This window comes from Poecilia reticulata, linkage group LG2 (genome assembly GCF_000633615.1).
Source record: "Poecilia reticulata strain Guanapo linkage group LG2, Guppy_female_1.0+MT, whole genome shotgun sequence".
NCBI classification, from domain to species: Eukaryota; Metazoa; Chordata; class Actinopteri; order Cyprinodontiformes; family Poeciliidae; genus Poecilia; species Poecilia reticulata.
This window is the reverse complement of record NC_024332.1, coordinates 16,811,982-16,826,543: the sequence shown is the minus strand read 5'-3', so window position 1 is coordinate 16,826,543 and position 14,562 is coordinate 16,811,982. Positions and strand designations below refer to the sequence as shown.

General features: G+C 41.8%; 3 protein-coding genes across 4 annotated transcripts; 2 read left to right on the top strand and 1 right to left on the bottom strand.

The window, feature by feature from the left end:
• Nucleotides 1-417: 417 nt before the first annotated feature.
• On the top strand, nucleotides 418-3,705 carry LOC103479317 (ES1 protein homolog, mitochondrial). Its single transcript, XM_008433683.2, has 4 exons — nucleotides 418-654; nucleotides 1,919-2,090; nucleotides 2,204-2,402; nucleotides 3,235-3,705. The coding sequence occupies exons 1-4, from the start codon at nucleotides 457-459 to the stop codon at nucleotides 3,428-3,430; spliced, it is 765 nt and encodes a 254-aa protein (XP_008431905.1). The 5' UTR covers nucleotides 418-456; the 3' UTR covers nucleotides 3,431-3,705.
• Nucleotides 3,706-3,747: 42 nt separating this feature from the next.
• Nucleotides 3,748-7,902, bottom strand: acod1 (aconitate decarboxylase 1). Of its 2 annotated transcripts, XM_008433674.2 has the most exons (5): nucleotides 7,794-7,902; nucleotides 7,461-7,622; nucleotides 7,206-7,295; nucleotides 6,798-6,997; nucleotides 3,748-5,204 (listed from the first exon to the last, which is right to left on the bottom strand). In XM_008433674.2, the coding sequence occupies exons 1-5, from the start codon at nucleotides 7,803-7,805 to the stop codon at nucleotides 4,244-4,246; spliced, it is 1,425 nt and encodes a 474-aa protein (XP_008431896.1). In that variant the 5' UTR covers nucleotides 7,806-7,902; the 3' UTR covers nucleotides 3,748-4,243. The 2 variants fall into 2 exon arrangements, with proteins under 2 accessions (XP_008431896.1, XP_008431888.1); XM_008433666.2 differs by having other exon boundaries at nucleotides 7,461-7,902.
• Nucleotides 7,903-11,430: 3,528 nt separating this feature from the next.
• kctd12.1 (potassium channel tetramerisation domain containing 12.1) lies at nucleotides 11,431-14,299 on the top strand. The gene has a single exon (XM_017307896.1). The coding sequence runs from the start codon at nucleotides 11,715-11,717 to the stop codon at nucleotides 12,573-12,575; it is 861 nt and encodes a 286-aa protein (XP_017163385.1). The 5' UTR covers nucleotides 11,431-11,714; the 3' UTR covers nucleotides 12,576-14,299.
• Nucleotides 14,300-14,562: the final 263 nt, after the last annotated feature.

Here is a 14,562-nt window from a genome sequence, read left to right as displayed (position 1 = left end):
TATATTTTTTCCTGCAGGGAATAAAAATAATTTTTCTGGTGGAGGTTTTAGTTTGAAATTGCACAATACCAAAACGCAATTAATGCTAGTTTATTTTAATATTTTCATGTAAATGTCAAGCAAAACTTTTTTTAAGCTTAATTCAAAATTCACTGCACAATTCAACTGTATTTAATTACACATTATGTTTAAATTCAGTGTCTTTTCCAAATTAATAAAGTAGGAATATAACTTATTTTAGTGCTTGCTTATAAAAAAAATAATCGAAAACTGTGTTTAGATAAAGCAAAAAAACAAACAAAACCATTATGCTTTTTGGATATTTTCTCAAACGTACCGTGGTGACGCTCCTGTTCAAACACACGAGGGCGCTAATGAGCTAACGTGCCCGAACACCATCTCACGCCCCTTGTAATCCACAGAAGAGGAAGCAGAGTTAGAAAGGGGCCGTCCGACATGCTGCTCAGCCTTCTCCAGCACAGTAGTCGCAGCCTACTGACTCTCAGGACGGTCCAGACTCTGAATAAAAGCTTTTATTCCTCCCAGATGGCTAAACGCGTCGCTGTGGTGCTGGCGGGCTGCGGGGTTTATGATGGAAGTGAAATCCATGAGGCCTCGGCTGTTCTGGTCCATCTGAGCAGAGGAGGTGCCACTGTAAGTCTGCTTTATTTGCAGGGTCTGACCCTTGTGTGGTTTGAGGTGTGAAGTTGGCGAAAGTATGAATTAGTCACTCTGCCACATATTGAAGTCAATCAGAGGGATTCATTATGTCAGAATTACACGCAGTGCTGATGTGATCTGCGTGAAAATGACCTGACCTCTATAAGCTGTTCAGCAATACTGAGTGACATTAGGGAAGCTGAGGTTAGCTTCCGATTCGGATAACTAAAGCTAAAGAGCGATTTCCACTATATTCACCAAAATGAAATTTAACCTGCTCTAGCTTAAAAAAAAAAAAAAAAACTACAGCATTCTTCAAAGCAGGACTAGATTATTCTCCACTAAAGGTAGAATCAATAAAACCCAGTTTGAAAGATTCTGCGACCCCCCTCAAACATTTTGTCTGTCATTGTAGCCAAGTAGCTCAAAATAGAAATTCTCTCCAGGAGAAATTATGCTCAAAATTTCAGTTAATCTTAAAGAGGTCAGTCTTGGAACAGGGACAACTTTCTTAGTCTTTATTCTCACATATTGTTGTTGAAGTGAAGACACCGCAACTTCACTTCACTTTGGAGGAAGTCCAGACATGCATCACAGCCTGGTTTGGCAACTGAAGTGCTCAGGATCAAAATACTCTGCAATGAGAGCAGCTGAGAGGACCATAGGGTGCGCTCGACCCTCCAGTCCACTAAAAACTAGTTTTCTAATGAATTAAACAGTCAATTATTAATCATCTGGAATAACCTCTAATATAACAGTGAAGTCCAGTTTAAATGTGCTCAACCGTTTCTAATAAAGAGTGTTCGGGCAGAATTATGCCTGAAGCTAGGTTTTACTGAAACTTGATGCAAAGTTTATGTTCAAATATTGGTGTTTGTTATTGTAGCTTTAAACATGCATGTGTATTTTTGACCCTGTGTAAGCTGGAGAAAATAAACTCACTTTAAAATTATTCCATCTGGGAAAAAGAATGGCTCAAATCCATATTTAAAAGCCCAAAACCATCCATGCATATTGTTGGCTTTCCTCCTTCTTCTGGGTGTTCCAGTCAACGCAGATGTTTAAATGCTGCATTCACTGGCTGCTGGGACGTTAAAATATCACTCTTTAAAACAAGAAAGCGTAAAAAGCTCCTCAAGAAATCTGATATCCTTTATTCTTTTAAAATCTTAGTTTTACTCGTATAGTTTTCAGTTTGCTACGCTGGTTGTGTTCTGTTGATAAAAATTGCTTCCTCTCCGTTTTTCCTCGCTTCCAGGTGCAAATGTTTGCTCCCAACGTCGACCAGATGCACGTGGTCAATCACCTGAAAGGTGAACCTTCCGAGGAGAAGAGAAACGTTCTGGTGGAGAGCGCACGACTCGCCCGTGGGAACATCCAGGATCTGTCTAAGCTCAGTGCCAAAGACCATGACGCCATCGTATTCCCAGGTTTATCCACCGCTGCTTCGGCCTCCTTGATTGCAGTTACCTCCCGACAGATGTTACAGTGGGCGGTGGAAGTGAAAGCTGTGCTGTAACTCCCTGTTTTTTTTGTTTCTCAGGTGGTTTTGGGGCGGCGAAGAACCTGTGTACGTGGGCAGTGCAGGGGAAGGACTGCTCCGTCAACGACGAGGTGAAGGCCGCTCTGCAGGCGTTCCACAGCGAAGGCAAACCCATCGGCCTCTGCTGCATCTCGCCCGTCCTGGCAGCCAAGGTGCTCCCGGGCTGCGAGGTCACCGTCGGCATCGAGAAGGACAGCAAGTGAGTGTTAAACGCTCCATACCGGGTGGGAATTAGTGGAATGAAGCAAACGCATTTCCTTAATTCCTAATGAAACTGCAGGTTTGCTAAAAAATTCTCTCCTTTCTCATAACTACATATGGAAAGAGAAATTGACCAGTTCTCCTAACCCCAACTTCCTCTACACGTTCAGAACAGCGTGGCCGCACGACCACTAGAGTTTTGGCATAATGCCGATTTTTCACGTCGACGAGGAAGGAAGCATTTTCAGGGAACGTGCAAATGCTGCAGGGTTGGTTTCACAATGTCAGGCAAATGATCATTTACAGTAATCAAGTTGTACTCATGGATTTCATGACACATGCCGTTTCATAGCAGTTTTCACCTCTGACTGTGTGACAATGAAACTCAAGCTTTCAAGACTTTTAGAAGTGATCAAAACATCTGCTGTGAAGCTGGAGTCGAGCTAGAAAATATCGCTGATGAAAAAAGAGACTATGAGGACCAAGAGGTTCCATTATGGAGGATCTTGTGTTTTTTTTCTGCAGCATTAATTCATTTTTTTTCCTTCACTGAGCTACAGGACAAACTTTAACCATCCGACATTTTCTGCAGACTCGAGTGGTTAATCTCAGGCTTACAAGGTTCTGCCGTTCTAGTCCAAATGTAAGGATGGCCGTAATGACCAATCACTTCCACAGCTTTTTATGTTAAAGCACTTAGAACTTAGAAAAATAAAAAAAAATTCTGGTATTTAGTTTAAAAAAAAAGGGAAAAATCTTGGTCTGACCGTCTGACGATTAAACCGTCGCTTCACGCAGCAATTAACTCTTATTTTGTTTCCCCTGCTCAGGTATCCAGACACGGCGGGAACGGCCGACGCCATCAACCAGCTGGGCTGCAAGCATGTCAGCAAGGGCGTCGGCGAGAGCCACGTGGACGAGAAGAACAAGCTGGTCACCACCTGCGCCTTCATGTGCGACGCTCCTATCCACGAGATCTTTGACGGGATCGGCTCCATGGTGCAGGGCGTCTTGAAGATGGCCTGATTCGGCAGAAGAACGCAGAAACGAATGTCGGAGTGTAGATTTGCCAAGTTATTTTTGTAGGCAGCTGCTCAGTTAACAAGGAGATTTAAATTCGATTAAAAAGAGATACTCTTGAAATGTTAGCTTTTTGGGGATTGTTCTGACGTCTGCATCATGTTTGAAACTTTTGGTTCACCAAAAAAAAAAAAAAAAGGATTTATTTCATTGTATTCTAACACCGTCATTGTTGATTAAATTTCTGAGGATCAATAAAGAAAACTTGCTTTGCAGTTCAATTTATTTCACCCAAATCTCTCCGGCAATAAAAAATATTTACATTTTCTTATTTGAAAGAGACAGTGTTATGTTTTCTAGGCATGTCACACCATTTTAAAGTACAGTCAAGTAACTCCCAGCTTCTCTTCAACAATTGTGTATATATAAAACATGACTTAAAAGAAATTGGACTTTGCAATTTAGCGCCTTGAAATCGAGGCTCTGTCTCTTTAAGAAGCTCCTGCTCTTTCCAGCACATTTAGCATCATCACAACATTCCTCTGTTAATGTTTTTACCTGCATCTCATCATACAGCCAGTAACTCCTTAGCTCAGTAGCTGCTCAGTTCAGGTGTTTGCTAATTGCTGCTGTCTAGTCTGAAGGAGCTGAGTTGGTGAGGATGAAAAAAGGCAGGGATGGTATAGACCACAAGGATTCCTCAATCATTCATGGGAAAAAAATCAAAGCAACACTTCAGGTATGCTTTTGATGAGGGAATAACACTATAACAGGACGTTGAGTATATTTTGCATAACACTGTCCCTTTAAATCACTCAGTCAGATCATTCTTGTGCTGTACACCTGCTCGAGCGTGTTACTGGTCATCCTCAGATACGAGCCCAAGACCGAGCTCTCCGGCACCTTCTCAATGTTCCCAATCACATCAATCACTCCCTCCACTCCCTCCGTGCACAATACCGACGAAGCGTTAACTATGAACTTCTCCACCAGGTCCTCCTGACTCAGAGGCTTCCTCCAGTGGCCGTAAAAGGTATTGCATCTGGCTGTGCAGCTTTCTCCCTGAGCCGTCTCTATCTGGACCTCGCAGTACATCTTGTCGAAGCTGGGATGGTTGTCCGCCGGCGTCTTCACCTCAACTTTAGAAAGGAGCTCCTTCAGAGTGGGGCGGTTAATTTGAGCCGGGTCGAAGGAAGCCACCGTCACCTTGCCGTCCAGCAGGGCCGAGCAGGCGTTGAACTGGAAGGAGTGCCTGGCCTGATGCTCCGTGGTGGGAAAGGGGCAGTTAATGTACTTGGATGGAGGCACTTTCAGGGTGACCCTTTGGATCTGGCTGAGGTCAAAGTTCCAGGCCGCCTCTTGGAGCTTCCCACGGGCCGCTTGAGCTGCATCCACCAGCCAGTGCATGGCCAGGTGAGCAGGGATGCGCTTGAATGCCACATCCTGATCTTCCAGGATCCACCTGAAGACACCAGAGGCACAATCTGGCATCGTGGAAGGGCTGTAGTCATTGTAGTAAACTCCCAAACCGACGTCCATGTCCAGCATGGAGGGGTTTCCCTCCAGTCCCATCTGTGCCAGCCGGGCAGCTTCTAAGCCTCTCCGAGCTGCATTCCCTATGTGGAAGGGCTTGGTTTGAGTGGCGGCGTTGGCCAAAGGCGCCCCGGCAGAGGAGGCTGCGATGGCCAGCGCGTGACTGCACTGAGGAGGAGACAGGCCGAGGAGTTTGGCGGAGGCCGCGGCGCTCCCCATCACTCCAACTATGCTGGGAGGGTGGAACCTGAGGATTCAAAACGAAGGGCCACGTTAGAATGTTTGTGGACAATAAAACAATTTCCTGTGCTTGTAAACCATAGAAACTTCATGAGAAACTAATCAAGTACAGTTAAATGCAAAAGTATTTTTCATATTTTGTCATGTTACAACTATAATATGAGGCATTTTACCGGGATGTACTAACACAAAGAAACGTGCAGTTGTACCACATCAGCATGTCAAACCAAAGCTGAAACACCAGGCAAGAAGATTGTTGAAAAAAATCAACAATCTTCTACTATTTCAACAGTCACCTGTTGAAATAGTAAACAGACAATAGGTTTAATAAGAAAACAGCAGGAAATTGTTAGCATGTCGCCACAATAGGATAGAATTATCATAGGATATCTAGCAATCATGTGGTAAAAAGGTGTTTGGGTCAGAGGAGATGCTTTTCTTTAACAGGAACACTGAAAACACAGAGAAAAAAGTTGCAAAACACTCCAGACTAGGGCGAAGGTTAATCTCCCATCAGAATAACAACCTGAGACTCAACCAGAGCATTTTAGATTAAAGCACACTGATTTCTCTCTCTCTCTCTCTTTTTTTTTTTTCTAGAATGGCCACACCTAAAACCCAATGAGGAAACTTGTAAATGGACGTTGACAGAGCTTCTCCACCCAATCTGACTTAAGTTGAGCCATTTTGCAAAAGAAGAGACAAAAAACTTGAATCTGTCTAAAGAAGGACCTTTCTTTGCTATGGTCCCTCAAAACACATTAACCACTGGCCAGGGGCCCACTTTTAAAATCCACAGACTATGCTACAAAATATATAAAGAAACATCAGCTCTTAAAATGTTTTCTTTTCTCCTTCGTTTAGCGTAAATACAGCCTGACACCGTCTGATTGTAGATGGTCATGAGTACTTTACTGTGGTGGAAAATTTTGTAAGAAAATCTGTAATATTTTATACTAATTACATCAAATTTTATTTTATTTCCACAGTTTATTACTTATGGTTATTTGCAGCATTGTCCTCCACAACTGGGCGGTTTCTTTGGCTTTTTTTCTTGTCAAGCTTTTCCATTTGTTGCTTGCTACGCCAGCTTGAGGAGCAAAACAGCTTGGTTAATTTGACTGACACCTAATCAGAAAATTATTTTAACTTACTTTTTTTTTATTGAAAAGCAAAACTGAAATTATGACAAAAACATCAGTTAAAAATAGTTATCAGATTAATAATTTAATATAACATTATTATTATTATTATTATTATTATTATTATTATTATTATTATTATTATTATTATTATTATTCCTTCCACTTTACATTAAAAATTATGGTTTCAACATGACAAAATCGGGAAAAAATTGAAGTGTTTCAAAAATGTATGCTGTTTCGTAATCCCAGGTGAACAGAAGTGTAATGTAATAATAATAAAAAAAACTTTCTGAAATATTGATACACTTTTAATGACTTACAGTTTTTTTATTTTATAACTGGGTGAACAAGCCTTTTAAGGCTCACATGTCTTCAGGGATTCATCCACTTACAACTGGGTGAGAATAATCTGAAAGTAATCTTAATGGTTTCAGAGAATGCCAAACGTTTCCCACCTTTCGGGGATATTGTAAGCCTCCCTGGAGAATCTCATCAGCCTGCCTTGCACCTCGATGCCAACGTTGAACGCCAGCAGCAAGTCCAGACCAGAAGGCCGGCTGGGCAGCGTCTCGGCCAGGGCCAGCAGAGCCGGCAGAACGGCTCCAGAAGGATGAGTCGCTGGATGCCATGTGTCATCAAAGTCCATGGAGTGAACCTTGAGTCACAGGGGTCATCAAAGGTCAAAAGAGAGACAAATTGTACAATGCACAAAATTTTGCATGAGTAGTTCGCAACTTTAATATGTTTTGTTGAGATTTTACCAACACAATAATACAAACCAGTTGCAAAAAGCTGTGGTTGGAATGTGATAAAATGTGGAGTGTTAACTTTCTATTGTGGTGCATTTCTGCGTCGAAACTTACTGCGATGCCGTTGACGAGCGCGGCATAACAAGGAGGCAGCGTTCTGTCTGATCTTCCCCAAATGCTGCTTCTGTGCTCAGATGTGAACAGCTGCAATCAGACCAACGCATGAAAAGTGATCTTTAGTGAGCAGCGGCGCTCGCTTTCAGATTTTACTCAAAATCTCAGCAGGAACAGGTCAAGTGAGGAAGAGCAGGACTTAGGTAAATGTAGCTCGCGTTAGGAAAACGGATGATTTGACTCGTCTCGGCTTACCTGGCTGTACTTAAGAATCTTGTTGAAGACAGCTGTCTGGGTTCCTAACAGCCCAACACCCAGGGTGTCCAGCATCATCCTTTTGCTCCTGTTAATCACACCATCTGTCAGCTGAGAGGCACCCAGGGCGTGGATAGCAGCTCCAAAGCTCTCGGTAACACCCTGGAGAAGTGAAAGCAAACAAACAAAAAAAAAGAAAGAAAACAGCTGCTTGAGAACAAACAAGATTAATGTGGAATAAATAGAGCAAAACACACACAAAAAAGCTGAGAAAGTATTGCAGAGAAAACGCTGAGAAAATTCAAATCTGGGAGTGAAAGAAATCTGCGATACCTTCCGCAGCATTGTTCGCACTCAACCAGGCGCTGAAGTGACAGAACATGTGAGAGTCCTCGTCTTTTATAGCTAGCTCGCCTGCGTGAGGGCTGGTCGGCCAAATTTCCAAAGTGGCTTCAATCCACCCTTGATGAGAAGTGTGTACTTTCACAATGACTGAATGTTTCCTTATCCTTGATTTTATCGACTGTTTTGGGAAATGTGCTGCGAGTTGTTTTGCTTTTGTTTTAGTGTCAACATCATCTTCTTAAATGGCATGTTCAATTATAGATATAATATTATAACGCTTGGAGAATAGTTGTGCGGGCCGATGAATCTAAAACTGGCCATGATCGTTACATTTAGAGGGAAAAGTAAAAACTTGCAAAGACTGAGGACATCATCTGCTACTGTCAAGTACGGGGGTGGCAGCATCAAGTGGTGGGGTGTTTGCAGAAGAAGAGACAACTTGGACTTCACGCTTTAGAGGGCATGACAAGGAAAGAACATAATGAGGAAATATTGAAATAACGGGTGAAATATCAGCCAGGAAGTTAAAGCTTGGGGAAAAAAAATAGTCTTCCAAATGGACGGGGACACTAATTAAACAACCAAATTAGTTACAAAATGGCTTAAGGACAACAAGGTCATCACAAAGCCCTCATCTCAGTCCTATGGAGAGTTTGTGGGAATATCTGAAAGTACGTATTTGAGCAAGGCAGTGTACAAATCTGACTCAGTTACACCAGTTCTGACGGAAGGAATGGGTCAAAACTCCCAACAAGCTGTTGTGAAATGTCTTTATGACTTACATTATTCAACATAAACGGAATGGTGCCAAATGAGGAAGTGTATGTAAACTTCTGAAAGTGAACGAAGTAATAAAGCAAAAGTAAAAAAATATATAGTATATGTATTAATATATGTATTAGTCTGCCACTTAGTGAAAAGAAACAATATTAAATTACATACGCTATTATATATCTTCCCACCTGGCCTAAAACAGGAACACTTTTGTGTGTCAGTGAGAAATATAAATGCAACCATCTGTTTTCATTTGTATCTAAATACATTAATGACCTTTTTAACATTCTATCTTTACACAATTTTCTAGCATACCTGTAATCAAAACAATAATCAAATGTTTATTTCTGACTTTCATGCAGAACTAATCGATTCAAGAAGAGCTACTTGACCTTCTGTACTGCCTCGGCCTCGTAACCTGGGGATAAAAAAACTTGTCTTTGTCTTTCACAATACGTGTGTTTTTGAGACCACGGACAATGGAAATTCAGTATTTTGAAATAGGAAGTTCTGTACCGAAAAATTTGTCATGAGTCTAAACCAGTCACCGACCCGCAGTCACCTGACAAAGATTGTTTGACTTCAAACAGCTAGAGATGGAAATGAAGAAATTAGAAAAGCAGACAACTGCTCATAAAAAAAAAGGAACAATCTTAAAAGTTTTCATTATGCAACGTTAATGAATGGGGCGTGTGAATATTTTCTGGACTCTGTGTAATTAACATCAAGCACAGGAAAATTACGCAACTTCAAAAATGACAAGTTATGGTTTCAAAACAGCAACACCCAATTATTGAAAGCAGCATCCTGTGAAGATTTCCAAGAAGTAAAAAAATAAAAATAAAAATTATTATTTATGTTTTCCTTTCAGGTTGTAACACAGGTACATAGCAAGGAAGCATTCAAAATTTTTAATTTTCTCATTTTAATTTCTCTTCTAAACATGTTTTATTTACAGCTGGCTTTGTGGTTTCATTCTAACTCCATCTTAATACAAGAGTCCCAAATAGAGTTTGTCATAATGACTAACCAAGGTCTGCTTAGATTATCATTTATTACCTTTATGCCTTGAATACACCTAAGAAAATTCAGTTTGATAATAGCATGCCATCAGTCCTCTGCTGGCAGGGATTTTTATTTCGCTTTCGAGCAATCCAGTCCCGCAACTTCCTCAAACACTTCCTCTGGTTTCACACCTCAGCTAAAATCTTATGCATTTCCTTTTCCTGTCTCACGTTAAATATCATTTTGCAGAACAAATTCATTGGCATGCATGCATGCATGCTTCTTTTCTCCCAATCCCAGGGAAACTACACTTCTATCTATAAAAGCTCTGATTCTGGCCCTTTAAATGCCTTTATTTGAGCATATTGTGCAACCTGCAACCGCAGTTATTGCTACAGGGAACAGAGACAATGAATATATTAACTTTTTGACTACATAACCTGTCATTCTTAGAGGAAGAAATGTAAAATGTGTTCAATTATTTTTGCAATAACCAATTATGAACAGGAAAAAAAATCACTGTGTGCAAATAAATTATATATATTATAGATCATAGATATATATAATAATAATATTTTTTTGTTTTTTTCTGAGATGAAAGCCCTCCCTTCATTTCCTGGTTTTGCTTCTCCACTCTAAAAACTGGGGTTTGTGTTCACTGGCTGCATTTCCATCTCCAGGACAATAGGTGTCGCTCTTTCCATGTTTTATGTCCGATGCCTTAGAGTAACAGATATCAGTTGGAATAATTCTGGACATTTCTTGGATTATTCAGATAATCAAGAGAAGCTCGGACATTAATTGAGAGCCATAATGAGCCATGAGAGCATTCAGGAGTTTCATGCTGTGATACTTAAGGAGCGGAAAGAGTGAATCCATGAGCGAGTGACAGACAAAAGATTGAAAAATGCATACAGTCATAAAAATAAATAAATAAATAAATAAATAAATAAATAAATAAATAAATAAATAAACGTCTTAGAACAACTTCTTGGATCTTTTACACTCCTTTCTGAAATTCATATTAAGATATATTAGCCACATACAGATGGAAAATTTATTTATCTGACTTATCCAGTTTAAAAAGTGTAAGTTATTGTGGTGTAATTAATGTATTTTCCCCCTAACTTTGATAAGTATGACTTACAGATACAGAAAAAATTAAATTCGGTTTCTCAGAAAACTACAGTAATCCATAAAAGCAATCCAAAAATTTTTCTTTCTTTTTTTTTTTTTTTAACTTTAGAAATCGACCTAAAATATGTCCATGCTTTATACTGCATCCAATCACCATTTTGGATTTGATGGACACTTCACTTCTCCTGTGACTCTGCCCCACTCCCTCCAGACTGTGGGATGCTCATTTTGAATTGAGATGCAACATTTATTTTCAGCTAAAAAGAGGACTTTGCAGCGCGGAGCAGTAATTCCATCTTTTCCTCCTCAGTCAGATAAGATGGCCCCTGACGTTGAAGTTGAGTCAAGCTGCTGCAGTGCATGTGATTTGATTTGTCCATCAACTCTCGAATGCTGTAATTGCTTCAGATTTTTTTTTTTCTGGTTGTCGTGTGGAAGGAGTTTCTCCTTCCACTTAACCTTCTGTTAACGTGTGGAAACAGCTCCCTGTGTGCGAACAGCCAGTTTATATGAGAAAATGACTTTTCTGAATATAAGACTGACTTATCAGCTAATACTTGAAATCCACCACTTTGTGTGAATGAATTTATATAACTTTTATGAATTAACTGTTTTTTTTTGGTGATATTCTATTTAAAATGTAAGGGGTGGGAAATGCCCCTCCGTGTCTCTCTGAGGTAACGCCCCTGAAACCGGAGGATATCATTTGCGTTCATCCTCTCCTCTCCTCTCCTCTCCTCTCCTCTCCGTCCTTGTCTGTCCGTATTTGTATTTGCGTGTGAGAGGCGAGCGAGAAAACGGGAGTAGGAAGCTGCAGAGGCGCCCCTCACGGCAGCATCTCAACAGTTAAATGTTAATTTATCAGTCACCCCTGTGAGTACGCGCACACACGCACATGGTAAGCCCAGTCTTCATAAGCAGGCTGCCGCCGCTGGCACCTCGTTGTTCCTTCCCACTGATCCTCCTGCTGCAGCGCAGAGCGGCTCGGAGAACATGGCACTGGCCGACACGGAGCGCGCCGCGTCCGGCTGCGGGGACTCGGGCTCCCCGTTTTCAGAGATCATCGAGCTGAACGTCGGCGGGCAGGTGTACGTGACCAGGCACAAAACTCTGATCGCCGTGCCGGACTCGCTCCTGTGGAACATGTTCAGCAAGAAGTCCCCCAAGGAGCTGGCGAGAGACAGCAAGGGGCGCTTCTTCTTGGACAGGGACGGCTTCCTGTTCCGATACATCCTCGACTACCTGAGAGACCTGAACTTGGTCCTCCCGGACTACTTCCCGGAGAAGAGCCGCCTGCAGAGGGAGGCTGACTTTTTCTTGCTGCGGGACCTGGCTAAGCGCCTCAGCCCGCGGGTGAGTAAGGACAACTCGATCAGCGAGGAGATCAGCCAGAGCGACACGGAGGACGGCGCGCAGTGCTGCTCCTCCTCCGGGGAGCCGCTGCGCGCCCTGTCCGCCAGCGGGGCCATGCGCTCACCGTCTCTGGACTCCAGAAAGTCCGGGTACATCACCATAGGATACCGCGGCTCCTACACGATCGGTAGGGACATCCAGACCGACGCCAAGTTCCGGAGGGTGGCGCGCATCACCGTGTGCGGGAAGACCTCTCTGGCGAAAGAGGTGTTCGGGGAGACGCTGAACGAGAGCAGGGACCCGGACAGGCCCCCGGAGAGGTACACCTCCCGCTACTACCTGAAGTATAATTTTCTGGAGCAGGCGTTTGACAAGCTGACAGAGGCGGGCTTTCACATGGTGGCCTGCAGCTCCACGGGTACCTGCGCCTACACCAGCAACGATCCAAACGAGGACAAGATCTGGACAAGCTACACTGAATATGTCTTCTGTCGGGAATAATAAGCTCATTCGTGCCATTTCGATGTAAAAAAAAATGTACATAGCAAAACAAAATCTAGAAAGGACTGTCTTTTTGAAAAGTTCTTGTTCTGAATTGTAGGGAACGAGTGGCAGAGAGAAAACTGATTACTCGACTCGGAAATAGATTCTAGACACGGTTCTAACTGAATTTCACCGAGAAAATCAATTTGAGTTTGTTAATTGAGCATCACATGAGCAGTTGTGCCTCCAAAGTATGGGAGGGGTGGGGGGGAGTGGTTATCCTTAAAGATGTTCATTTTCCGGTGTCCAAACAACACGTGGGGGGTATTTAGTTTCTCATCTACACTCTGTAAATTTAGGCCTTAACTTAGAAACGACAAAGGCACTCCTGATTCTTCAAAAATGAAAAGCACAAGTTGTTACATTTAAGCAGAAATAAACAAATCTCTTTGTTTTGTTATTTGTTCCATAAATGGGAAATTATAGTTTAGACCTGACAGAAAAGCTTTTAAGAGGGTTTCCTACTATCTTTTTTTTTTCTTTTTTTTTTAATAATCCCACTCAAAGTAAGAAGAAAACCCTCCAAACCCAACATAACACACCGTAAAGAGCTAGAGCATTTCAAGCAAGGGGATCAACAGGTATTAACTTATTTAGTGCAGAAATTCAACGTTAAATCATGTTAATATTTCTCTGCTATTTTTCATAGAACATAACTGCATATTTATATCATTATCCAGGTAAATATGTTGCCATTTTAATTTTTTAAAAATATATATAAATAACACCAGTATTTAATATTTTTTCTTACATGTTGAATTTAATCTTCTCAAAAATGTAAAGATTACAAATGTTTGTGTGTTTCAATTAGATGAGATGCATCGGATGTGAAAATGTTGAACGAGTTAATGGATAATAAGATTCATCTTGGACTTGAGGCAAGTAACTTGAGACTTTGGCTGACCCCATAGCAACTTGACTTGGACTTAAAGATTAACGAGATTTATGGCAAAAGATTTGAGACATAGATTTTTTTTGTGTGTGTGTGGCATTAGTGGCCTTTGTTGACAGAGGATGGGAAAGAGGCCAGAGAGAAACAGGTAGCCATGCAGCCAATGACCAGGTATTGAACTCAGTGACGTGGATTGTTACATGGGGAACCTCCTCTAATCGTTAACCCTTGAGGCTAGACTTGCATTTGTCATTAATTTGAAATTGCTCCTGAAAAACACCGGCTTTTGACTTAGACTTAGTCCTTAGTAGCTTGAGACATGATTCGGACTTGCTTCCCGTAAACTCAAGACTTAATTTGGACTTGCCCCCCTAGGATTTTGTCTTGGTCCTCTGTAACCTGAGATTTGACTCAGACCTGCTCCTTAAAGACTTGGTACTTGACAAGGACTTGGAAGAAATGACATGTAACCATTCCTGTCGTCTTTCAAAAACTTTCTGGAGGCGCCCCAGCGTTTGTGCTGGGGCACCTCCATGGCACAAGCAGCCGCCATCGTCTTCATCGCCATATAGTCCCAGCTGATTTAACGCTGAACTGATTGATGTCCAGGAGAGCTGACAGGCGGAGATTAATATTAGGTGTCAATGTACATTCAGGGCTGAGTTGTTTGCCCAAGTTTTGTAGTGTCTTCTAGCAGTTTCTACCGCTGCAGTGACTGTAAATGTATACGTGGAATGTCTGCTATATTTGTTACAGTGTTCAGACCTAAATAAAGCCTTCTTCTCTTTTACTCCAAGCTCTTTGCCAATCATGTTCCTCTTATAATCTGCACTATCTGTTAAAATTAGTGGCATTTTGCCCTCCACCCCTCTCCCCTCCTGCATTTCAAACCCTTACTCCACAGGGAATCAAAGAGTCAGCCTCAAAAAGAGAGACATGCCCTGCCCGGAAATCTCAGCGCTGCACGGCGCTGGGAAAATTTGTTTCACTTTTCGTAAACCCTAAAGGCCCAACGTTGAACATTTTCCTCTCTTTCATGTTTGGCTTCTTGGA

What these genes read in the sequence shown, in the direction of transcription:
- LOC103479317 (XM_008433683.2), top strand. Translation starts at nt 457, where the DNA reads ATGCTGCTCAGCCTTCTCCAGCACAGTAGTCGCAGCCTACTGACTCTC. An exon ending in TGAGCAGAGGAGGTGCCACT is followed by an intron (nt 655 to 1,918) that starts GTAAGTCTGCTT and finishes CCTCGCTTCCAG; the next exon opens with GTGCAAATGTTTGCTCCCAA. An exon ending in TGACGCCATCGTATTCCCAG is followed by an intron (nt 2,091 to 2,203) that starts GTTTATCCACCG and finishes TTTGTTTCTCAG; the next exon opens with GTGGTTTTGGGGCGGCGAAG.
- kctd12.1 (XM_017307896.1), top strand. Translation starts at nt 11,715, where the DNA reads ATGGCACTGGCCGACACGGAGCGCGCCGCGTCCGGCTGCGGGGACTCG.
- acod1 (XM_008433666.2), bottom strand. Translation starts at nt 7,805, where the DNA reads ATGCTGCGGAAGGTATCGCAGATTTCTTTCACTCCCAGATTTGAATTT. An exon ending in AGATTCTTAAGTACAGCCAG is followed by an intron (nt 7,296 to 7,460) that starts GTAAGCCGAGAC and finishes GTCTGATTGCAG; the next exon opens with CTGTTCACATCTGAGCACAG. An exon ending in CGCTCGTCAACGGCATCGCA is followed by an intron (nt 6,998 to 7,205) that starts GTAAGTTTCGAC and finishes CTGTGACTCAAG; the next exon opens with GTTCACTCCATGGACTTTGA.